We start from the raw sequence: 25388 nt of genomic DNA, 5'->3' as shown, positions 1-25388 counted from the left end.
GAATTTCTGGGAAAAATCTAGACATACAAAAGAAATGTCTTCCAAATCTACTGAGAACACACACCAGAAGGCTTGCTATGACAGTTTCGAAAACCAGAAACCCAAACAAAGGATCGATTTAATGACAGGTCAAAAAAACAAAGTGACATTAAGCAAGTATATATGAAGGCTCTTAACTTTAGGTACAAACATCAACTGTCCAAAGAGAAGATGGAGTCCAGGTTTTAAAGGTTTATTTTTTAAAAGTCAAGTTTGATATGAGTCAATAAAATAACAGCTACTAAAAAAGACAGACACTGTCTTGTGTACCATATTTACCTTCTGTCATATGACCAAAAAGAAGGGAGGCAAATCCCACTATATTCAGTCTGATCACAACACATCTGGAATATTAGATTCAATTCTGATCTCAAGTTTTGAGAAGAACACCAACAAACTTTAACTTACCCCTACCAAAATAAAAATAGAGCATGAGCAGAATGAAGGAGCTGGAAACCATGCCATGAAATGGAATTGTTAAAGCAACTAAGAATATTTAGAAGAAAAAAACAAATGAGGGTCATAATGACAATGTTTAAATATCTGTACAGATACCAAATAAAAAAGAGAAGGCTGGTTCTACACAACACCTGAGTAGATGGTTTTGAGTAATATGATATCTGTCATTGGGGTTATCTCTTCATCTAGTATTTACTTCCCATAAATATATATTCATAGATAACATATTGCTGGGGAAAATAATAATAGATCTAACTTACTAAACCTGTATTAGTCTCCTTTAAACAAGTTAAAAGTGGAACAAAAGGAGCTTCAAGGTGAAACTCAGAAGCTATGGAGAAGTGTAATGAATCATTTAACAGGTACTACACTGCAAGTAAGTGCAAGCAGGTTTAAAGTTTCTTATGGTTTTTTATGGTTCCTGTAGGTCTTCACATTCCTAAATCTAAGCTAAGACAAAAGTATTAATATACTGACAAAGATAAACTGAGTCTCAATGAATAGTTTCTATATATTTACCTAAAAATGTTGGGAGAGTATTTAATCCTCTGTATTTGCTTATACCACCAGAAATCGGATACAAAGGTTTATATAATACATTTATTTTTCTCCCAGGCATAACGCATATAATTAAGGTAGATTTAAAAGAACTATTTTGGAGAGCAATAATTTATCATAGGCAAAAAGAATACACATTTTCCTTACTATGCTACTGTAAGATTAAAGTAGAACAACACAAATGCTCACCCTGTTAAAAACTGTGTGCCAGCGTAGTAAGTATAGGTACATAAGAGTGTGATTAAGTGTAAATATATGTAAATAAACAGAAACTAAATTAAACAAAAGCACAACAAGGCTTTTTCCATTTCTTCAGTTCTATCACTAAATTATTACTGGTTCAATGCTTTTAACTTCTTTTCCTAAAAGATATTTTCTACTTCTGGGTCAGATTATCTCTGTAAGTGAGGACACAGTATTACCTGATAAAATCCTTTATTCCCTATTGCCTCTCTCACTTGTCCAAGTTTCTAAAAGAAGAAATTAAATTACTACTAGGATTGAATCATTCTCATAGTTAAAAATACAAAGCTACTTAACTAAATTCTCATGTATCTGCTTTTTTTTTTTTTTATTCCACAGATCTGTGGAGGAAAGGATAAAAAGAACAGCAACACACACCATCAGAGAAATAAGTGAGCTCAGAACCACAATTAAAATATCCTATTCATCATATTAAGGTCTTCTCACTAAGGACTAGAAATACAAAATCTGCACTAAAACTTAGCACCTCCTAGCTATGTGATTCTTCAACTTTTAATAAGTTAACTGTAGTAAGGTAATAAGCATTTTTAAAATTGGAGTGAAAAATGGACACATCCAATAACACACTTCCCCCTTTCTACTATGATTGCCTAATTATCTGTGCTAACAAATGTTATCCAAAAATAACTCACTTTTGGTCTAAAAAGCACTTGTGACTTTCTCCTGCACTTGCTACAGAGAAATTATTTTTCTTTTTTTTTTTTTTTGAGTTGGAGTCTCACTCTGTCACCCAGACTGGAGTGCAGTGGCCACTCCCGGCCACTGCAGCCTCAACCTACTGGGGCTCCGGTGATCCTTCCACCTCAGCCTTCCAAGTACCTGGAACTACAGGCGTGTGCTACCATGCCAGGCTGATTTTTTGATTTATTGTAGAGATGAGGTCTCGCTGCCCAGGCGGGTCTCGAACCTGCGGGTTCAGGCAATCTACTCACCTCAGCCTCCCAAAGGCGCGGGATACGGGCTGAGCCAATTATTTTTCTAATAACGACATTTAAAAGTAATCTCGGGGGCATTAAACAATTAATGAAAAGAATCAGACGGCACTGCCACAAGTGGCGAGAGGGGAGCTGGAAGACTTAAGTTTGACATTTTCATCAAAGTAACTTTAGATCTACTCTGCTTTTTAAAAACTGAGACACATCAAGAGGATATGCCATGTTGCTTTGCTTCAAAGGTGTGCATTCCCTAGATGGAGCAGATTGAACCAACTTAGGATGGAAATTAAGTTCATATTTCCTGAGCCAAAGGTGATTTACTGTGGGGGGAGAGAATCTCAAAGCACGTCAGATGCTGGAAAAGGACTCTAAGAGGATGGCGCTTGCACAAACACCCCACCAAGGGCAGGCGGGGCTCAGCAAGGTTCTCAGCACTGGGGTGCAATCTTTAACAAGGTATTTGACATTCTATGCTTAGGTTACCTCAGCTGCAAAATGGAAATCATAGCAGTGTTAAAAATTCAATAATGCACATGAAAAGCCCCTGATACGTACATGTAAACTCGAATAACTGTTGTCATTAGTAGGTAATTAACACAACTAATCAAGACCTGTGAAGACCACTAATATCACTCTTCTTTTTTCTTTCTAAATAAACAGTAAGATCTAAATGAATTCAAAGCTAAAAAAGCAACTCAGGTTCTTCATACTTGGTTCTTTTAGTACTGTGTAACGACTGTAGTCGGGTAGAAAGAATAAAGAGCTAAAAGCAGAAGATCTTGTTTTCAACCTCATCTTTAATACCACTTGTCACACAGTTGTTTCATACAGTTGCTGCTTTGGAACTCAATTTTAGGCCTGACACAGCTGTCTGAAACCTAGTCATATCCCATCACCTTCCGCCTGGTTAAAACTTTCCCCTCCCCATGGGGTTGTTTGCAATATAGCCCACTTGTTCCTCATCTCACTGATTCAAAACCCAACACACCCACAACTGCTGACCAGGAGAAAATCCAACGGTTTTCACCAGAGCCATGTAAAACCAGTCATCTAAATAAGTTTCCCCATTCGCATGTTTTCCTTAAACTAGTCAATCCACAGCCCTGCTGGAAAGCCAAAGGGATAACAACCCCGGACCTTAATGATGGTACTCCCCCTTCACCCATCCCCACAGCCTGCTGTGTGAGCACCCTGCTGTCTCCAGACTTCCCTTTGGCCCTCACAGATACCTCTGTTGTTTTCTCTGTATCTCACCTGACCAACACACCTGAACCTACCTCTCCTCCTAGTCAGGGATCTCCTGAGAGTAACTATCTTCGTAAAAATAAGCTGAATGCAGGTCAGACAAGAGTCACAAGGGTGTCTGCCATAAGCAAGTTTCCTGGGAAAGAGACACCCGGCCAAGGGACAGCCAAGGGTCAGACATTTAGGCATTAGGCCGACTGCTTGGACAACGAGGTATCCCGTGAAAGGTACACTGTCAACAATCACGACCTCCTTACCTGGAGCCCAGTCAGGGTTGGACTAGAGTTTATAGCCATCCTCCAGAGAGAGACCTTAAGGTCACATTAGAAAGAAATCATAACACTACTTAACAGGTGAGTTTGTGCAAATCATTCATTTCTATGTTTGTCCATTTCTTAATATATGAAATGGAAGATATACTATCTGTTCATTCCAAGATTAATGTACAGTGGTAATTGGAGTCAAGTAAGATGTGACATAATTTAACAGTCTTTATATACAGAATGGGCTAATATTAACAAGGGGTACAACAGTTTAATTATAATTCAAGTTTTTTCAGGTAGACATCATTCATCAAAGCATGATAAGAAATTCCAGGCTTAAAAAAAATTAAATCTATTCTCTGCATTAATAATGAACAAATATTTATTATAATGAGTAATAAAAAAGCGAAGTCATAAGAATTCTATTATTATACTAAAATATTATTCTACCAAGTTAAGAAAAGCAGGGAGTGAAAAAAATTTTTTTAACAGATACTTGATAAAAATAACTACATAATTATCTTAACTGTCATGAATTTTTACAAATGCTACAAGAGACTTAGTCATTAAAATGATAAAATTCAACTTACTTGTATCTGACAGTTTGTACAGTTTCGGCTGAAACATTGTTAACAATGCACTTAGCTGCACATTCCAATCCTTGCCAGACAGTTGAAAATCCTGCAAATATATTTATAAAAGTCAGTCAGTCTAGTCCAAAGCAAACAGGCCTTCCTAGTTAAAATTCTGGGCCTTTTCGTTACCTTGAACGCTACTTGCTGCTACAACCATAGCACCATCCAGGGTAGATTTCCCGTCTTTGTCTTTTTTAAGAGATTCTGGAACAAGTTTGCTTCCATGCTTCTTGACGTGTGGAGCTAGTTCTTTTCCAACACAATTTGCCACAGTGCAAACTCCATCAACTAATATAAGGATTAAAAAAAAAAAGAAAAATTAGAAAAATGTATTCTTCCCTTGATTTTACCACTTTTGTTGCAAAATTCTTAAATTAGCATCTAAAACTGTTTCACTGTATGATGTTACCATTTCTACTTAAGGATGACAAGCTATACTTTTTTTTTTTTTAAAGAGATGAGGTCTCACTATGTTGTGCTCAGGCTGGCCTTGACTTGATCTCCTGGGCTGAAGAGTTTAGTGCACACCCCAGCCCCCAGCAGCTGGGATTACAGGCATGCAGCATAGACTGGCTATTTTTTAAACAAAGTTTTTTTTTTTTTTAAAGATGATGAGGTCTCACTATGTTGTGCTCAGGCTGGCCTTGACTTGATCTCCTGGGCTGAAGAGTTTAGTGCACCCCCCAGCCCCCAGCAGCTGGGATGACAGGCATGCAGCATAGACTGGCTATTTTTTAAACAAAGTTTTTTTTTTTTTTTAAAGAGATGAGGTCTCACTATGTTGTGCTCAGGCTGGCCTTGACTTGATCTCCTGGGCTGAAGAGTTTAGTGCACCCCCCAGCCTCCAGCAGCTGGGATGACAGGCATGCAGCATAGACTGGCTATTTCTTAAACAAAGGCTATTGTTTGCTTTAAAGGTGTGTTTTGCAGAGCCTACTTATGTTAATAGCCTTGCCTCTTAGAGATACAAGTTCTTCTTGGCACTTCTGCTTGAGAAAACCATCTACTTTTTCTATCTAACTGTTGCAACACAAGTCACAGTAGTAGGTATACCTTCAGTGTTTTCCAGTTAAGTGTATTAGTACATATTTCTTTTTCTCGCAGCAAATATTTCAGTGAGATAATAGTGTGTTTAATTTTATAAAAATAAGCAACCCAAAATCTGATTCAAAAGAATACGAAATACCAAAAGATCATCTTACTACATGTAATGGTTATCCATTTAGGACCTACTGCCCATCTTAACACACCAAGCTTCAGTACTGTGATTCTGAAAGAAGGCTGGCACCAGAATAATGATTAAAAAAAAAAGCCAGCTTTTCTGAAACAATACATCCCTCTCTCTTGATCCTCAACTATTATGCAGAAATTGCTGTCCTTAAAAGAATGTGTCCTATCCCTCAGATGGATACAAGGATAGTACACTCAGTTGTGTTGTATAACATTGTAGCCATTTTGGACATTTTGTTGAGTATATAATGGTGATCCCATAAAACCATAATGAAGCTGAGAAATTTCTACCACCTAGGGATACCCAGCCATTGTAAAATCACAGCACAGTTATTTTTAAAATGAATTTAGTGTGGCCTGCATGAACAGTGTTCATAGCGCCTACGGCAGGGAACAGGAGTCCCAGGCCTTCACATTCACTCACCCCTCACTCTTCACTCACCCAGAGCAGCCGCTCGTCCTGCAAGTGACATTCACAGGAAGTGTTCCTTACAGGTATACTGTTTTTTATCTTGTATACCGTCCTTCTACTATGCCTTTTCTATCTTTAGATATGTCTAGATACACAAGTACTTACTGTGCTACAAGTGCCTACAGTATTCAGCACAGTGACATGCTGTCTAGGTTTGTAGCCTAGGAGCAATAGGTTCGTACAATGCAATTGCCGAATGACACATTCATCAACACTTATCCCCCTCAATAAAGGACACATGAGTGGGCATTCAGAACTCCTTTTCAAAGGCACACACTCTCCTCTCCAACACACTGAAACACTTTAGCCAGAGTTACTCGAACTTTAATAACCAAATATAGGAATCTTACAAAGATGCAGATTCAGAATCAGCAGGTGTGTCTGGTGCCTAACATTCTGCAATTTCACGGCTCCCAGACAGGCTGATGTTGCTGGTCTTTACATTAAGCTTGGATTAAGAGATTTTTTTTTTTTTAAGTTTCATTTTCATTTTTTTGAGTTAGAGTCTCACTCTGTCGCCCAGGCTGGGCTCTGTCGACCTGCAGGGCTTTGGCGATCCTTCCACCTCAGCCTTCAAAGTAGCTGGAACTACAGGCATGCGCTACCATGCCCGGCTAATTTTTAATTTTTATTGTAGAGATGAGGTTCCACCAAGTTGCCCAGGCTGGTCTTGAACCCACGGGCTCAGGCAATCCACTCGCCTCGGCCACCCAAGGTGCTGGGATGACAGGCTGAGCCACCGAGCCCGGCCAAGAGATTATTTTTAAGTTAACTTTAAAGAAGCAAAGTCATCTAAGATTCCTTTACCCAGGAACTGACTGACTTTGGCCGCTCCTCCTGTAGCCTGCTTCGCTATGTAAAGTCCCTTGGTGACAGCTGGACTAACTTCCACGGGTTTTTCTTCTGGTTGGATCCGTTCTCGAAGTTTAGAAGCACCTTTCTGGATTGCTTTGCCAGTGAATTCAGCACCTTTGACTAAACCCCAACTCACCCAGGAAGCACCTTTTTAAAAGAAAATTTAAATTACACAATATTAGTACCAATTAAACCTTAAACATTTTAATTAGTATTATCAATAAGAAAAAAAGGAGTTTGATATTCGGATCCCAAACATGCCAGGTCATAAACTTCCAAGCTAACTTTATACCTACAGTTTCCTACCTAGAATACATACCTTTTCTAACTAAACTTATCTTTCAATACTAAGGTCAAACATCACTCAGTGACAGAGCTCTGTACTACTCTATGTTGTCACCATAGCTTGTAGGTATCTCTATATGTTACTTACCGCAGTATACTAATGTTAGGTATTCATTTTGAATTTTGGAGCCATTAAGGTAACAGTTGGCTAAAGGACCCAGATATTCCTGTTCTTTTTGCCTTAGTCCAGGTATCACTTTTCCCCATGAAATCCTGAGGGAGAAAGATAGAAACAACAAAAAATGGAAACCAGACAACCTATACCTCAAACACCAGACAGAATTCTTGCTGGCTTACAGCTAAAGGCATTAGTCCTGTTCCTTCCTCAGTCCTACACCCAAACCAGGAGATCCAGCACCTTTTCGTTTGCTACATAAACGTGAATGACAAAAACATGAGGATACTCAAATAATGCATAAAAAAGACAAAGTCTAAAAGAGAAGAGAAGAGAGGCCCAGACAACGTAGCCACTTCTCAGGTCAGTGAGCCCTAACCCTCTGCTTTGCTCAGGCTTCTTGCAGCATAAATGTCAGAAGTGAGTGCCAGAGGCACAGCAGGAAGGAAGGCCTTCTCTAGGGAGGACAGAAGGTCCTCAGTCAGTGGGCAGGTGGGGAAGGAGGAGTGGGAAAGCAATGGGAAAAGCAAGAAGAAATACACGAGAACAGTGTCCCCTGAGATGGAGAGGACAGTGTTATCCTCTTCCATAAAGAGCTTGAAATTCAAAATATTTCCTTTTTGGCTGACCCTGAAACAATGAACTTGTAAAGTTGAACACACAAAATACTTAAGCATGTTCTCTCAGGGTCTGTGGCATGGCTTTTCATAATTACTCCAGACCATAAGTAAGCATCGAGCAAGCATGTGAAAATTGTGCCAGTTTATTTAAAAACTAACAATGAAAAGTGGCAAGTAATAACTGATGAGAAAATTTTGTTTATCTTCCTGTTTCAGTCAACACCTCCACCTCCAGTTCCAATCCTACCCCCACTGTCCTACCCAACAATCAACATTTGGCAAGCAGGGTCCCAGGCAAACAGACTCCCACAACAAAGACTGGACGATGTCCATTTAAAAAAATTGTTTTATTTTCATGGCCACAAAGATGGAAATAATAGATATTAGGGACACCAATAAGGGGAGGAGGGAGGGGGATTAGGGTTCAGAAACTACCTACAGAATGAGCCACCTGAGACCCAATCCTCATCACTGCACAAGATATCCATGCAACAAATATGCACGTGTACCCTCTGAATCAAAAAAAAAAAAAAGAGAGAGAGAAATAGTGGAAAAAAATTAAATAAGGCCAAGTACAGTGGCCTTATTTAATCCTGAAATCTCAGCACTTTGGGAGGCCAAGGCAGGAGGACTGCTTGAAGCCAGGAGTTTGAGACCGGTCTGGGCAACATAGCAAGATCTTGTCTCAAAAAAATAAAATAAATTGTGTGTTTTTAGACTAACTTATAGGTTTAAAAGATTTAGGAAGTAAGAAACAAAGTGAACATGAAGAAGGAAGACTGAGAAATCACAAAATAAATGACAATGAAATCAAAGAGACTATAATCCTAAAATGAAACTCTATAAGAAATAAAAGGGAGTCCCATGATGACTGAGAAAAATACAGAAATGATAAATGACAAGTCATAGGACTAATAAGGAGAAATACTACCTGTAGACAAGATAGCACCATGGAAGTACACAGCAGAGGTAAATATATTAAGACTGCAGGTACCAAAGAGAAGGAAATGCAGTATTTCACTGGTAGCCTTTAGACCTTTTAAATGACATGAGCAGTGCCAGACATGAGCAGGGCATTTGAACGTCCCTTGTCAACCCTCTAATACCATGGTGTAATGTACTTCATTAAAAATGTATGATAGTTGCCTTCTGGGCCTTTTAAGCCAATATTCTATACAGGTGAATTTTAAGTACAGTTATTTCTCTTTTCTTCACCTTTACATTAATAAAAACCTCAGCTTTACTGATCTTTACTCATCATCTGACAGTGGACGGCACCAATTATGAGCTAAGATGAATGAGCTCCATTTAGATCCCTGGTTATTCATCTTGTACATAGCCTGCATGAGTCAGGTAGAAAGTCTCTTGACAGACCAGATAATTTTCCCTAGAGCAAATCTGAGATATTTTCTTTTTTCTTGTATCGTTAAGTATTTGATGAATAATTGTTATTCATTACACCGATATAAAAACACATAAAGAGACATATACTCTGATAGGCAGTTAAACAGTTTTACTGTCACCAACTATGAGGGATATTACTAGAACTCTAGCCCTGAGGCTACAGGATAAAAAGGAAAACAGCGAGTGGCATGAAGATACTGAGGTCTCAAGTAATAAAGAAGGCCTTTGAGTGTTACCAAGGTGCGCTTTTGTCCACTGTAAACTTATACATTGCTGGGAGTTCTTTTGAACTCTAAATTTAGAGAGACCTCTTCCCAGGATTAACTGGCTTTGAGGATGCTCTGCCTCTTCCAGTAAACCAGTGTACGGAATCTGTGGCACACAGGAGACCTGAGACTTAGTGGAAGGTGGCAACTTCAGAAGATGACCACAAACAGCATCTCCTGCTCTACATGTACTTCTTTCAACATGACCTTGAACTTCTTCCCACTGAGAAGTGAAGTCAATGTCATATCCCTTGAGTTTGGGTAGGCTTGTTCCTTGCTAAGAAAGGAACAAGCCTACCCTGTACTTGGCCTGTTTGCTGGGCGATTCACTCTTGAAGCCCCGAATCATCATGTAGTAGCCAGCCAGGCCTAACACCCCCATGATGTGAGGAAGTCCAGCTGTGAAAGGCCTTGTACAGTCACTCTATCTGGCAGGCTCAGGTTCTGGACTCTCCCAATACAGACACCAAAGGAGTAAGTAAAGAAGCCTTTCGCTGATTCCAGCCCCCACCTGTCAAGTCACTAGCCAGCCTCTGAGTCTTCCTGGCTGAAGCCCTTAGATATGAAGCAGACAGAAGCCACTCCTGCTATGTGTGATCTTTCCGATACCTGGCCCACAGAATGGCTAAGCAGAACAAGTGTTTGTGTGTTATGCCTTTAAGTTTGGGGTGGCTTGCTACATAACAATAGTAAATGAAAAAAACTTTTAGCAGTATAAACTCAAAGATTTGGGAAAGTGACCTTTGAATCGATTTACATACAAATGTGTGTGTGACAGGCAAATTTTCTGAATATTGACCTAATAATGCTTAGCAGCCAGTAAAGTTAGGGGGTAGGGTAGTAAGAATGAAAAGATTTTTCTTGGCAATTTCTTAGTAAGTGTCTTTCAAGAGTTCAGTCTAACTACAATTACATTGAAACTCTGGCGTTATTTTTTCTTCTTGTCTCAAGCACAGTTCTTTGCTACTTTATTAGCTCCTAGCTAACTGACTATGTTAACATGTTGGCTTTTTATGTTGAAGATTTCCTCTGCTTTTGATACTGTTATTATTTTAATGAGTTTTTAGTAGAGCAGAAACCCAAATTGTTAGGTTGTTAAAATGATAGTCAAGACGCATTTAATAGGGTCATTAACTTTACTTACTAAATGGTAACTGGCAATATTTTTTTAAAAAACAACAACAAAAAGGTATAAGTCAGAGAATCACTAGAGTTGAAAAGCTAGGTAAATGTTAACCAATCAAACCAGGAGGACATATGCCATTAATGACCATTCTGGCTTCAGAACAGTTGATCTGAAGCCCTTTTTTAACCATAACTAAACAGCAGGGCCTACTTCCCAAATGGCCTGGTTGTAACCCTCAGGTCTTCTCACAATTGTGCTGCTATGTGGTTAGGGACTGCTGCTTTGCTTCCAAAGAGAGATGAGCAGCTCATTTTTTTTGGCAGGCATCTTAGTCCATTCATGCTGCTATAACAAAATATCATAAACTGATGGCTCATAAACAACAGAAATTTATTTCTTACAATTCTGGAGGTTGAGAAGTCCAAGATAAAAACTGCCAGCGAGTTGGTGTCTTCTGGGGCCCCCTTCCTGGTTCACAGAATGGTCCCCTCTTGCTGTCTCCTCATGCAGAGAAAGGGGCAAGGCAGCTCTCTGGGGCCTCTCTTATAAGGGACTAATCCCATTCATGAGGGTTCCTCCCTCATGACCTAATCACCACCCAATAACTCCCAATACCATTACCTCAGGGTTAGGCTTTCAGTGTAGGTTTGAAGAGACACAAACGTTTCAGACCACAACTGAGAAGATAATGGGGTAAGGGGTTAAAAGGGAATTTTGAAGGGGAGCAGAAAGTAACTAATTCTTATGTTCAGAGCTATTCTGAGAGTCTGGAATTCCTGGAGCTTTTCACTACCCAATTCCCCAAGAATAACACAGAGAATAATAGGTCAGAAAGAATTTTATCTATATGATAATATGTGATATTTTAAGAGACTAGCTCCTTCTACTTTTGAGTATTTCTAAATTGATTATTTAAAACCAAACTATAAAGATGCCCTTACAAACAATAAAAGGTAAGTTCTCCACCCCAAGATAAACATGTATCATGTTACATACATATTTATTAACTCTATGAATATTCACAGCTCTTCCTGTGACCCGTTAAATATGTATATTTAGCCAACCTGTCATCATATTCCCACAGCTGATGGTGAGGAACAAACTTAAGGACTTTCTTATTAATACAGGGGCCACACATTTTTAGTTAATGTCCATCTAACCCCTGAAATGGTGGCTATAGGAACGCCACAGAAAGCTATGACTTGCCCCTTCCTACAACCTTTACATTAAAGACCATGATCACTGGAAAAAAGCTAAAAAGATGAACCATACCCTAAAAAGAAACACTGCCAAATATGTTAAGATTCTAAAAACGTATCCTAACTTCTGTTCATGAGTTTGCTTCTAACAGGACCACATGTCCCACTGACCTGGCCCGACATTCTTTTCAATTGGGAGACTGAATTCTCCTAAAAAACCTTAGAAGAGAGGACCTGAAATTGCTGCTTAAGAAAAACCATGCATATAAGCAGAAGACCCAGCCAAACATATGCTGCTCCTTTTAACACCTGCCACACTGTTATCCCTTCACTGAAGAAACCTCACAAATCAAGAAAGTGGCCCTGAAGTATCACATGGCTCTCAGGGTTCTGACTGCTGCCTAAGGTGGCACCTGTGCATTGATTAAGACTGGATGTGCATTGACTAAGACTGGAATATCCACATGTGGATACTCCCATAATGCAACTTGTGCTATGCAACATTATATACATTTTGACTATAAAAACCCTGTTTCAAGACCTCTTCATGACATGGTTGGATTGACTTTATAATACACGGAAAACTTCATATACAGTATAACTGCTATTCTACTTACTGTCCCTTTCTGTTGCTACGGATTCTATTGCTGTTGTACATTCCGTAGGGGTATACAAGATTGGCTATCTAGAAAGTTCCTGGGTTCTTGCACCATAATGCACCAATAAATTCCTTCCACAAGTTCAGGCACTCAGGAATATTTCCAACTCCAAGTGGATCAGGTCAATTCTAATGCCCCTTAACAATACCCCTTTTCAGTAGACAGTAGTCAGATCAAATATGTTGCCTATTTGCCACAGAAATGGAATGGAACTTGACAGTGGGGAGTTGTAACCAAAAATTTCCATTTCAGTTTTGAGAAACGGTCTTTTTTTCCTCAGCCTACACTTTAAAGATCCTTTCTTTTACTCCACTTACCCTCACACAATGACCCCATGATTGAGCACATACCCATGAATCTAATCAAGTATTTGAAAAATTCTAGAGTCTGTTCCAAAAGGTGACCTTGGAATAAGAGAGCATGGAGACCCCACGGCAGAATTCTCCACTGTTCAGAAGTTACTTTAAGGTGATTAATTTACAACCTGGCCACAACTGGGACAGTACCAGCCAGCTCTCCAGGTGGACAACAATTAGTAATAACCATCAGAGCAAGACCAGCTCCCTGTGCTGCTCTCAGATACTCATTCCATTCTTTTCCTTTAAAATCCCAGCCTCGGTCTAAAATGTTGAAATGGTCTTTTGAGGCATAAGCCTGGTCACTTCCCCACCAGTCAGCTTTTGAAATAGAATCGCCTTCCATTCACTACATCTCATGCTTGTTTATTTCAGTTTCCAAGCAATGAGCAGCTAAGCTTGGCATTAGTAAAAATACCTTTATTGGATTCCAAAGGCTTAAAGTTACAGGGGGAAACATTATCAGTACTATACCTGACAAAATGTTGTGAGCCACTTTCTCACTCCATTCGGGTATTTCTTTTGCTTTTTCTTCTGAAACTGGCTTACAGGGTACAAAGTGACTCAGGTTAACTTCTTCACTTGAAGTATCCTTAGCCTAAACAGTAAAAACATTTCAAATCATGAAAGAGTTTATAAGTACTAAGAGAGGGAAAATTGTAAGCATCATATAATATTAAGCCAACAAATATTAGATACAATTAATTTTAAAATATCTCCAGTCAACCTGGTTACTGGTATGGTATATAAGGCACAATACCAGAACTCCTATTAAGTTGAAAACTACTCCGGTCTATATAAGCCCTCATTGGTAAGATTTACATACCAACTTAAGTCCAACTGAGCATTTATCAAGTCATATTTTGTTGTTTTATTTTTATTTTTTGAGAAAGCAGGATTTATTGAGAAGACAAAAAAGCTCCCACAGAAGGAAGGAACCTGAAGGGGTTGCCCCATCAAGTCATATTTAAATAGTTTTTTTTGATTAATTAGACTTTGAGAGCCTTCATACAGCTATCACCTAGGGATTAGAATGCACATGGTACTCAGTAAGTTTAAAGGATTTTTGTTAATGACTCAATTGGTAAGGAAAGGTGTATCCAAATAAATTGGTTTTGCCAGAGATCAAATAAACATCTAATTTGAATCAAGTAAGAATATATAAACACAGAGCAATTGGAAGTGGAGAACACTGAAATACATGCTAATATATCAGCTGCTATGAGACCTAGGGCTCAACACCCAAACTCTTGAAGCTAAATGAATTAGAACTCAGGAGTAGGCCAACTCATCCTCATTAAATTGTAAAGTAACTTGCAAATCAAAGTGCCCAACAGTTAATACAGAAGAACTTCACTTAAAATATAAAAGCAACACTAAACAAAACCTACAAGGGGAGAAAAGCCACCAGTAAGTACAATCTAAAGACAAACTGGGCAAAATATTTACAATTTTTATCTTTGACAATGGGCCAATGTCCCTATTATATAAACAGCTCCCAGAAACTGATAAGAAAAAGACTAACAGCCCAATAGTGAAAACAGAAAATGGAGGGACATGAATAGATAATATATGGAAAACAACATTCAAAAGACCCTGGAGCATAGATGCTCAACATCGCTCAAAATGAAATCAATGCAAATTAAGATACTATATTTTCATATGCCATTTCTAACCTATTCGATTGCCAAATACATAGACTGACCACCCACTCTGCTGACCAGGTTACAGGGAAATAGGTACTCTCATACAATGCTAGTGGGAGTGCTGAATAGAATAATCCTTAGGGAGGGCAGTTTAGCAAAATCTGTCAAAATAACAGATGTATTTATCTTTTGGCTCAGTAATTATTCTTTTAGAAATTTATCTGATTACCTACACACGTATGAATCAATGGATCTATAAAGTTATTCACTGATGCATTATTTGTGATAGCAAACAATTGCAATCATGCCAAGTATTCCTCAATAAGATAATGATTAAAGAAACTATGGGCTGGGCGTGGTGGCTCATGCCTGTAAATCCCAGTGCTTTGGGAGGCGGAGGCAGGAGAATTGTCTGAGCCCAGGGAGGGTTCAAGACTAGCCTAGGCAACTTAGGGAGACCTCATCTCTACAATAAATCAAAGATTAGCCAGGCATGGTGGTGCAAGCCTTTACTTTCAGCTAATTGGAAGGCTAAGGCGGAGGGATTGCCTGACTCCAGCAGGTCACAGCTGTGGTAGCATGATTTTGTCAGTGCACTCAAGAAGGAAGGGAAGAAGGGAAGGGAGGAAGGGAGGAAAGAAGGTATATTTCCAGTATGAAACATCAGAGATAGCAGCAAAAAACACTGAGGAAGTCCTCCATTTACTGATATAAAAAGATTCTCCTGACTGGTCACGGTGGCTCACGCCTGTAATCCCAGCACTTTGGGCAGTGGAGGCAAGAGGATTGCCCAAGCCCAGAGATTCAAGACCAGCCTGGACAACTTGGGAAGACCTCGTCTGTACAGTAAATAAAAAAATTAGCCAGGTGTGATGGTGAGTGCCTATAGTTTCAGTTGCTTAGAAAGTCAAGGCTGCAGTAGCTGTGAGGGTGCCACTGTACTCCAGCCTGGGCAACAGTGAGACTCTGGCTCAAAAAAAAAAAAAAAAAAAAGATTTCCCCAATTTATTTATTTATTTATTGAGTCAAGGTCTCACTTTGTCGCCCAGCCTAGAGTGCAGTGACACAATCATAGCTCAACCTCCTGGGCTCAAGCAGTCCTCCCACCTCAGCCTTTCAAGTAACTGGGACTACAGGTACATGCCACCATGCCCAGCTCATTTTCTAATTTTTTTTTAGATACGAAGTCTTGTTACGTTGCCCAGGCTGGTCTCGAATTTCTGGGCTCAAGCAATCCTCCAGACTCAGCCTCCCAAAGTACTGGGATTACATGTGTTAGCCACCAGTCCTGGCCAAATTGATTATCAAATGAAAAAAAAAAAAACACAAGACATCCTGTATAGCATATTATCTTTTGAATAAGAAAGGGAGAAAGATAATAATTTAAATTTGTTTTCGTCCACCCCCAAGAAACTCAGGAAAGAGACACAAGATCTTAATAAGAGTGGTTACCCACAGTGGCAGGGGAATGATATAGACAGGGACAAAGCTGGAAGTAAAGCTTTTCACTGCATATACCTTTTAATATCAATTGATTTTTTAACCAGAGAATTAAATTAAATTAAAAAAAATAAAGTTCTAAATGACAAGGAAGAGTTTTCAAATAAATTGTTAAGAAAAAAGAAGCCAGCCAGGCTCAGTGGCTCAGCCTGTAATACCGCGCCTTTGGGAGGCTGAGGTGAGTGGACTGCCTGAACCCACGGGTTTGAGACCCGCCTGGGCAGAGAGACCTCATCTCTACAATAAATAAAAAAAAAAATCAGCCGGGCATGGTAGCGCATGCCTGTAATTCTGGCTACTCGGAAGGCTGAGGCGGAAGGATCGCTGGAGCCCAGCAGGCGAGACTGCGGTGGCCGGAAGCAGCCACTGCACTCCAGTCTGGGTGACCGAGTGAGACTCCAACTCAAAAAAAAAAAAAAGCCAAGTAGGCCAGGTGTGGTGGCTCATGTCTCGGATCCCAGCACTTCCTTGGGAGGCCAAGGAAAGAGGATTGCTTGAGCCTAGGAATTCGAGGCCAGAATGGGCAATATAGTGAGACCTTGTCTCTACAATAGATTTTTTTAAATAAATAAAAAAAATATAAAATAAACAAGGTACAAAATAGTATGTTCTACATGCCACCATTTATGTGTGTGGGTATATACGTCTGACCATGCATAGAATGCGTCTGGAAGGACAATAAGAAGCTAATAACTGTGTCTGGAGAGCAAAGCTGGGTAGCTAGCAGACAGAAACGGGGGGGCAGACCTACTTTTCACCTTATATTCTTCTGTGCCCTTTGAATTTGGCTTCGTGATCAACTTTTTAAAAATCTTTAACAGTAAAATATGCTTCCTGGGACCATTTTGGACTCCCGGTGTCCTCATAAAGCTGGTCTACGAGGGCCCACATATACCACACTGATACTTTGCAAGTAAATGTAGACTATTCACATGATATTCATTCACACCAAAGATAATCACTGAGAGTTTTCCATGTGGAAATCGGCAATGAGGACACTAAACTGTCTGTAACATGCTCAGACAATGCTGTTTTCTCATTTACTTGCTTATATTACTACTTCTGCCTAGAATCTCCTTCTATTTGCTATTTGTATGGCCAAGTCTTCTTTACCCCTCAAAACCCATCTTAGCTCTAATGTCCTTTGGGACTACTTCCCACACCAGGCATTTAACCACACTTATCTATTAGGATAGGCTGTATCTTCTATTTAATGGTCACATAAGATAGAAATGATCTTTGCTAATCTGTCCTTTCCACTAGATAGTAAATCACTTGATACAAGAAATTTAAACTTTTCCCACTACATATGCTAGCACTCAATATTTACTGAACTCCAGCCCAAATTTACCATTTAGAGCATACTACATACTCAGAGGATAAGAAATAAAAGAGGAAACCACAAACTGTATTTGTAAAAACCAAACCTCTGTTTTGTTGCCCACTCATTAAAAACAAAACAAGGAACTGAATAAAAATGGCAGCGTGCAAGAAAAGAGAGTACCGTGTCCAGCCCCCAGCAATCGGTTCTAGAATACAGGAAAGTGGAGAACAGCACAAAACCGACAAGAAGGCATGCGCACTGTTAATGTAAGTATAAAAACTTCTTGAACGGTGGGGGAAAAGGCCTATCTTTCGAAACAGAATGCCTTTTAAAATAGTTTAAGTAACAAACACTTACAAGGGAAACACTTGAGCTGATTCTAGCTGTTTTTCCAGGGATCACTCCGTGACTCTGCTCTAGTCACTTTGCTTTGATATGTGGGAGTATGAACATATAAAGATTACACAACTGGTGAGATGTGTTGCTAGCAGAGAACACACACAATGCCTATTTCTTTACCTTTTTTCCACGTTTCCCTTTATGGCGCACATCCTTACTGCCTTGGTCCGATGTAGGAACCAACTGTCTCACATCAGTGCCAGAGGCATCCTTCAGTTGGTCAGAGGAGTGTCTAGTTCTTCCAGGAATTTGGAACTCATTTTCTTCTTCTGCCCTGTTCCAGTTGGTCTAGGGAGTGAAGAACCAAGCTTCGCTCAAATCAGAGTTTTTCTTAGATGACTTTCTTCAGCCACAACACACCATGCTAATGAGAGACTTGTTCAAACGTCAGTGTTTGACAGTCAATAAATAACTACTACTTTTGCTTTTCTTTTCTCTATACTTTAGTTTTGTCTCATCACCAAATCTCAAACTCTGAGTTCTCTGGTTCACAGCATATGGCCTAAAGTAAATTTCAAATGATAAAGTAGAAAAGATAACTGACAGCAGTTGTTGTCATAAGTGATCCTTAAATCGGATGCAGTTGAATTTGAATTTAACTAAATAACAAATACAGTTTAGGAAATATATACAAGACAAAAAAAGCACTGTTGAAAGGTTGGTTTTTTTACTTTCTGCACCTAAAGGTATCTTACCAGCACACACTTTGCTGAATGAGGGCTTAAGAGCAAAAACAAGTCAAAGGTACAGCTAGTTATAGTTAGCAACTAGTTTTTGTGTGCAGCTGAAGCTCTGGGACAATAGGGCAAACTAAAAATAGCATACAATCAAAAAATAAAATTGAACAGATAAATGAACATATAACCTAAAAGTCAATTTACTGTCTTTCCTCTTTAGTAATATAGGTCCAGTGAATGTCGGTGTGAGGGGAGAAACAGTTCCATAGAGGTCTGGGAGTATTTAAGAGTGTCAGTCACTTCATTCACTCAGTGAACACCAAAGCCAAGATGAACTCAGATCCATCTGACAGTGTGCCTGCCTCTGTAAACTCCTCCCTCTGAACACACACTGAGCCTGCACACTCTTGTATGGCGATCACGTGTTTTTTAACAGCGCTTAAACAACTGCCTTAAACAACTGCTGCTATGCTAAAGTGCTGATTTGCTGATCACCAGGTCATTCTCAAGTGCTTGGGAAGAGGAGCTCTTTCCTCTCCTTTTCCCTCCTTCCTTCCTTCCCTCCCCCCCACCCTTCTGACCTGCCTTCCTCTATCATCTCTCTCCGTCCTTCCTCTTTTTTCTCCTCAGGTCTCTCTCCTTCCTTCCTTTTTTTTTCCTTCCTTCTTTTCTCTCCCTCCCTTTCTTCCTTCCTTCCCTCTCTCTTTCTCTCGTTCTGACCTTTCTTTCTCTCTACCTCATCTTCTCTAACTTTGTGATTTCCTGTTCTCACACTGTTCCCATCCCACCATTTAACACAGCATCTGGTTGAATAATGGATTCTAAATATCTGCTGATTGATGGAGACAATAAAAGATTATACTATCATATTATCAACCTCATTCAACCTTGAAAAGCTGTTGTGAATGTTCGTAATCAAAAATGTGTTTCCCCTTTTGCCTAACAGTAGGATAGGCAAGAATACCTAAAGAAATCCTCTTCACAATACTCCGTTTAAACAGGTGAGCAGAGGAGACAGGCTAAATAAGGAAGGTTCACAGGATAATCCGATTTTAAAGAACATTTTATTTTCTCTTCATTTGGCCTTTACTTACCACAATAATAGATAAGTCTCTCAACCCAAACCTGTTTCTTCCTCCAAATGCCAATCACACCCCTAAATGTCCAGCATAACCCACATGCCAAAGCTAAAATTACTTTCACTTTACCATTCAGTCCCATTAGTTCACTTTTCCAACTGAGCAGTGAAACAGTGGTGAAAGCAACAGCTCACGTTCACAGAGCATCACTGCTTGCTAACACTGACATAAGTGCTCTAACGTATTAACTTTTAATATTCACCACAGCCCAATGAGCCCAATGTGTATTATCATGCTCATTTTACGACAAGGAAACTAAAGTATAGAGAAGATCAGTAACAGTTGAATTCAAGAGCTATTGAGTTAGAGTCTGAATTCAAACTCAAGCAATTTGACCCCAGAGCCCACAGTCTCAACCACTATTTACAGCAAGTTCCCAGCACATAGTTGTGACTACACAGCAAATAATATACTCCCAGTCTCCTAACTTGGATTACACTGGCGGCTATTACACCTTCCCTAAAAGCAGTAGGGCTTATGTTAAAGTAGATTTTCATCCTATGGATGATCATAAAAGTTACCTGGAGTCGCAGGTCAGACATTTGTCTTAATAGATCCTCAAAGAGTTCTCTATCATCTTCTGGTAACTCAGAGGACAGGACAACCCCCACAAAGCATCCTGCTGCTTGTAGCATTGTATCAGGAAACATGTAAGCTCCCACGGTACACTTCAAAACTGGAGATCGATCAGGAACTAGAGGATACAACCAGTCACAAACCTGAAAGGAAAAAGTATACATACATCAATTAATGAAACTAGATTTTCACCTAGGTTTTAATAGAACTCTTACACTAGAAAATAAACACTTCAAAATTTGAAATGTATTTTACAAGGCTTTATAGAACCGTCAACATCAATAAATCCTCAATGAAAACTAATCATCTACTAGTCTTATCTCTCTGCAATAGGAACTGTGCAAAAAATGGTATTGTACCACTAATTATATAGTCTTAACGAGCCCAATGGTAACCAATCACGGTTCTTGCTTTAAAAAGACAATGATCAAAGCAAATTAAAAGTTTCTTCATTATTCAAATTAGACATTCCCTTTGTGGTGATAAACAAACTCAGACTATTTCCAAGTACTACACATACATTTACTGATTTAATCCTCAGAGCAATCCTATGAAGTTGGTTGGCATTATTTTCATTCTATGTGCAAAAACCGAGGCACAGAAAGGTCACCTAAGTGGCTCAGGTTCGACAACTGAAAAGCGGAGGCAGGATTTGACATGCAGTCTGGACCAGAGGATTCAAACAACAGCTTTAATTGGAAACACAGCACTCAGGACGTAGAAGAATTTTGTTACCAAGCCCAAGAGACCCTGACATGTCAGAGCTGGAAGAGATTAAGTTATTACGGACTGACTACCTGTTGTAAAGCTAAAGCAAAATGACACAATGCTCTCCTGCAATGCCATTTGGGGAGGTCTCCTTGTCAGTACACTCAGACTTAAGCTCACATGCAGGCTATCCAAGTTCAGTAGATACTCAATTTAACTGAGACTCTCCAAATGTATTCATTTCTAATTAATAAATTCTTTAAGCAAAGAAAACTTAACTGTGCCCATAACCCAGAACACTATCTTACCCAGAAACACAGGAGGTCAATCTATTATCAAAACATTGTATGATGAACAAGAGTCAAAGAGCATGAGAGATTTCACACAGACCATAGATAATTCTGATACCCTGCCATCATCTCCAACAGGATAAAAATGTGCAAAGATTGAAATACTCAAGTATGATGCTTTCCCATTAAGTGCTTAATACACATTTCAAATATGTATCTTTTCTTTTCTGGATTTTCTTTTCTACTTGTCTCAAAAGCCACTCTCTATCTTTTATAAAAGTCAAACATCAGACAGGTTACAATAAAACTGATTACTGTGTTTTCCAAAGTACAATATATAAACCACCTGTAGTACATGAATTTACAACCTTTAAAATTTGAGTAGTTATATATTCTAATATGCATTAAGGATAAATATATCGTTTGCTTAATTTCACAGTTGTTATGATTTTTAGATGAAATTAACAAGTGAGACATTTTATTAAAATATTTAGAAAGTAATAGTATTAGTATGGATTTGACAAACTATTGTAAACATTATTCTAAAATGACTAAAGCGTGGGAAAGTTTTTAAAAAAAACTATCCATAATTTTTTTAAGATTAACTATATGCTGGTCACTGATTGAACTGGAATAATCCTAAATATGCTCAAAAAAGGAAATTTATGGACGGTTCTTAGGACAGGTTGTCACAGACTGGCGAGCTCATCCACCACAGGCTGATTTTTCCCAGTTTCCTTTTGGAGGGCAATCTCATGTTCAAGTTCTGTATAAACTGACTACAGATTTAATGAGTTTCAAACTATATTAAAACTCTGCCTACCTAAAATCAAAGAATCTTACTCTAATTTCCTAAATAGGCCAGTAATGACACTTTCCTTTCAACAATGCCCTCAAAACACCTCCTTCATGCATCCCTTGTAAGTCCCCAGCTGGTACTGGCCTGTGGCCTGTTAGGAACCAAAGCTGCACAGCAGGAGTTGAGCAGCCAGCAGCAAAACTTCATCTGTATTTACGGCCACTCCACATCGTTAGCATTACTGCCTGAACTTCGCCTCCTGTCACATCAGCAGCAGCATTAGATGCTCATAGGAGCATGAACCCTATTGTGAACTCCGCATGTGAGGGATCTGGGTTGCACGTTCCTGACGAGAATCTAATGCCTGATAAGCTGAGGTGGAGCTTGAGGCAGCGATGCTAGCAATGGGGAATGGCTGCAAATACAGATAACGTGAGCAGTGAGGTTTGACAGCACATCCCCCAACCCCCGGTCTATGGAAAAACAATCTTCCACTGGTCGCCGATGCCCAAAAGGCTGGAGACTGCAGGTCTCAACAGCTTTCAAGCTGACTCTATGTAAAAGTTGTATAAGAACTGACAGTAGAATATGCCAGGATGAAAATTAATACAGACAGCCCATGCTATAATGCAACCACATTATCTGGACTTTAAACAAAAACACCTGCTTGGCTTAAAAAGTAATCTCCCTTCAATGCAAACTCCGTTATTATACTTAAAATATCCTTAGTCCTCATTTCAAGAACTCATCTCCCCATACACATATCCAGCCTTTTAAAGTCAGATTACCACTGAACCACCACTCAGAATGCCTCACTGAATCCACAGCAATGCCCTGATACCAATCTTTATTTAGCACTAGTCTTTACTCTTGGATGGTGTGTGTTTTCTGATATGTTTATCTGCCTGAACTGTTAGAATTCCATCTTAAATTATCATCACAGTCTCTACTTTTAGTCAGGGGATTTTCAATCTTGGCATAATTTAGATTTGGTGCTGGATAATTTTTTTGTTCATGAGGGTTGTCCCATGTAGATGTCTGGCAGCATCCCTGATCTTTACCCCTTATGCCAGTAGCAACTAGCCCCCCAACTTGTGACAACTAAAATGCCTCCACAAATTGTCAAATATGCCTAGGGAGCAAACTCCCTCTGGTTGAGAACAACTGTTCTGGACAGGGAGCTGGGTCTAGCCAAGTTCAAACCCTCAGCTAGGTCTTCACAACATTTGGGGATATTCAGTTATACATCAACATGAACTCATAAATTTTAAAATTAAAGTTAGGTTTCTTCTTTAGCTAAAGAATTAAAAATTTAAGGATTAAACACTCTCATCTTCCTCAGGTTCTAGCACCACAAATTTAATGTAAAGTAAAACTTTTTTTTTTTTTTTTAAAGAGACTATCAAACAGAAATATTCGCCGGGCTCGGTGGCTCAGCCTGTAATCCCGCGCCTTTGGGAGGCTGAGATAAGTGGATTGCCTGAGCCCGCGGGTTCAAGACCCGCCTGGGCAGCGAGACCTCATCTCTACAATAAACCAAAAAATCAGCCGGGCGTGGTAGTGCATGCCTGTAATTCCGGCTACTTGGAAGGCTGAGGCAGAAGGATCGCTGGAGCCCAGCAGGTCGAGGCTACAGTGGCCAGGAGTGGCCACTGCACTCCAGTCTGGGTGACAGAGTGAGACTCCAACTCAAAAAAAAAAAAAGAAATGTTCAAGGCTCATAAATCTCATGAAATATATTTTAAAAGAAAGTAGAACTTATAGTTCTCTTTTTGTACCTATTGTACTGGTACATTAAAAACACTAACAAAAACGATGTGTTCTATATGTATTTCAAATCATGTTTACATTTTCCTTTGGCGTACCTGAAGAAACCCAGGAGGACGGTTTAAAGCTGCATCGAGAGAACTATCCAAGAACCTCACGATTCGAAGGTACCCAGGATATGAAGGGGCGCTAACCTCCCCTGCAGGATTCACAAAAAAAATCTGTACTCCGCTTGGTATTAAAATCAGCTCATCTGCATCCAGCCCCAAGGTCTCCAGAGGAGGGGGCTGAGAATGATTCCTGTAAAAGTCTTCTCCAACGGACGAAAGCTCCCCTGAATCGGTTCCGTAGGACACAGTGTAGTGGCCTTCAGCAGCCTGAGGAGTGTAAGCAGGAGGCGCTTCTGCCGGGCAACTCTGAGTCGGGACAGGCAAAGAAGCCGGAGCTGCGACTGGCCCTGCACTTGCAGCAGAAGTGTTTCCGCTCCCTTCCGGGTGCTGCAGTGAGGAACCAAAGGACCGAGGCTCTGGTAACTTTTCACATGTGTCTTTGGGCGGAAATTCTGGATATAACTTGGGCACGTCCTGAAGCTCATTCTGCAGAGAAGTGGCCAGACCCTTCTCCAGGATCTCCAGCCTGGCACGCACATTCTGAAGAGTTTCTTTCATTTTCTGTTGCATCTGTCTGGCAGATTCCCACCTGGGGCCCGTGTGCTCAGGCTCCGTGGAAGACACACTGATTCCTCGGAGCAGGTGCCCTATTCCTTGCCGATAGTGGCTCTTTGCTTCCTCCTTCTGACCTCGTTCATCTGTACTCAGTCCTTTATTAACAAATAAAAAGGCCTTCTTGTACGCTTCCTTGATGATCTTAATTTCAGCAGGTTCTCCATTTTGAGGCTCTTCCTCCATTTCTGCAAAACAGGAAACATTATCTTTAGCTATTTGTTTACTTATTTACTATCCACCTATCCTACCCAAATATATTTCAAGAGGACAGGTGCCTTCCTTGTCTCTGTTGCATTCACTACTGTAATTTTCCCTAAGCCTACTGTTGGGTCTGACATAAAGACAGCATTCAATATGTATCTGATGAATGGATAAATAAAAGTTCTTGGTCCCGAATATCTTCTTAATTAAAAAAAACAGAAGAGGGTCAGGTGGGTGGCTCACGCCTATAATCCCAGTACTTTGGGAAGTGGAGGTGAGAGGACTGCCTGAGCTCACAGGTTTAAGACCAGCTTGGGCAACATGGTGAGATCTTGTCTCTACAATAAATAAAAAAAATTAGCTGGACATGGTAGTGCGGGCCTGTGGTTCCAGCTACTTGGAAGACTGAGGCAGAAGAATCACCTGAACCCAGCAGGTTCAGGCTGCAGTGGCCATGAGCATGCCACCGCACTCCAGCTCAGGTGACAGAGTGAGACTCTGACTAAAAAAAAAACAACAAAAAAATTAAAATAAAACAAAAAGCCGGGCTCGGTGGCTCAGCCTGTAATTCCGCGCTTTTGGGAGGCTGAGG

At 39.8% G+C, this 25388-nt stretch overlaps 1 protein-coding gene across 3 annotated transcripts in view; it reads right to left on the bottom strand.

Moving 5' to 3' along the window:
• The window catches only part of SPART (spartin), a 28827-nt gene extending 4043 nt beyond the window's left edge, over nt 1–24784 (bottom strand). Inside the window, exons 1-8 of one of the 3 annotated variants that reach the window (XM_021713547.1) lie at nt 24518–24782; nt 23969–24064; nt 20252–20449; nt 18035–18202; nt 13520–13643; nt 6908–7102; nt 4528–4686; nt 4354–4444 (exon numbers count right to left, since the gene is read on the bottom strand). In XM_021713547.1, coding sequence (XP_021569222.1) covers nt 4354–4444; nt 4528–4686; nt 6908–7102; nt 13520–13643; nt 18035–18202; nt 20252–20449; nt 23969–24064; nt 24518–24778 — 1292 coding nt within the window. In that variant the 5' untranslated portion in view covers nt 24779–24782. Of the gene's footprint in view, nt 1–4353; nt 4445–4527; nt 4687–6907; nt 7103–13519; nt 13644–18034; nt 18203–20251; nt 20450–23968 lie in introns of all 3 variants that reach the window. The other 2 variants (XM_008060369.2, XM_021713546.1) reach the window with 2 other exon arrangements.
• Between the last annotated feature and the right edge of the window lie 604 nt (nt 24785–25388).

Source organism: Carlito syrichta, unplaced genomic scaffold, assembly GCF_000164805.1.
Source record: "Carlito syrichta isolate Samal-C Ts95f unplaced genomic scaffold, Tarsius_syrichta-2.0.1 Scaffold304601, whole genome shotgun sequence".
Taxonomy (NCBI): Eukaryota; Metazoa; Chordata; class Mammalia; order Primates; family Tarsiidae; genus Carlito; species Carlito syrichta.
The sequence above is the reverse complement of the archived record's forward strand: the minus strand, read 5'-3'. Positions and strand labels throughout refer to the sequence as shown.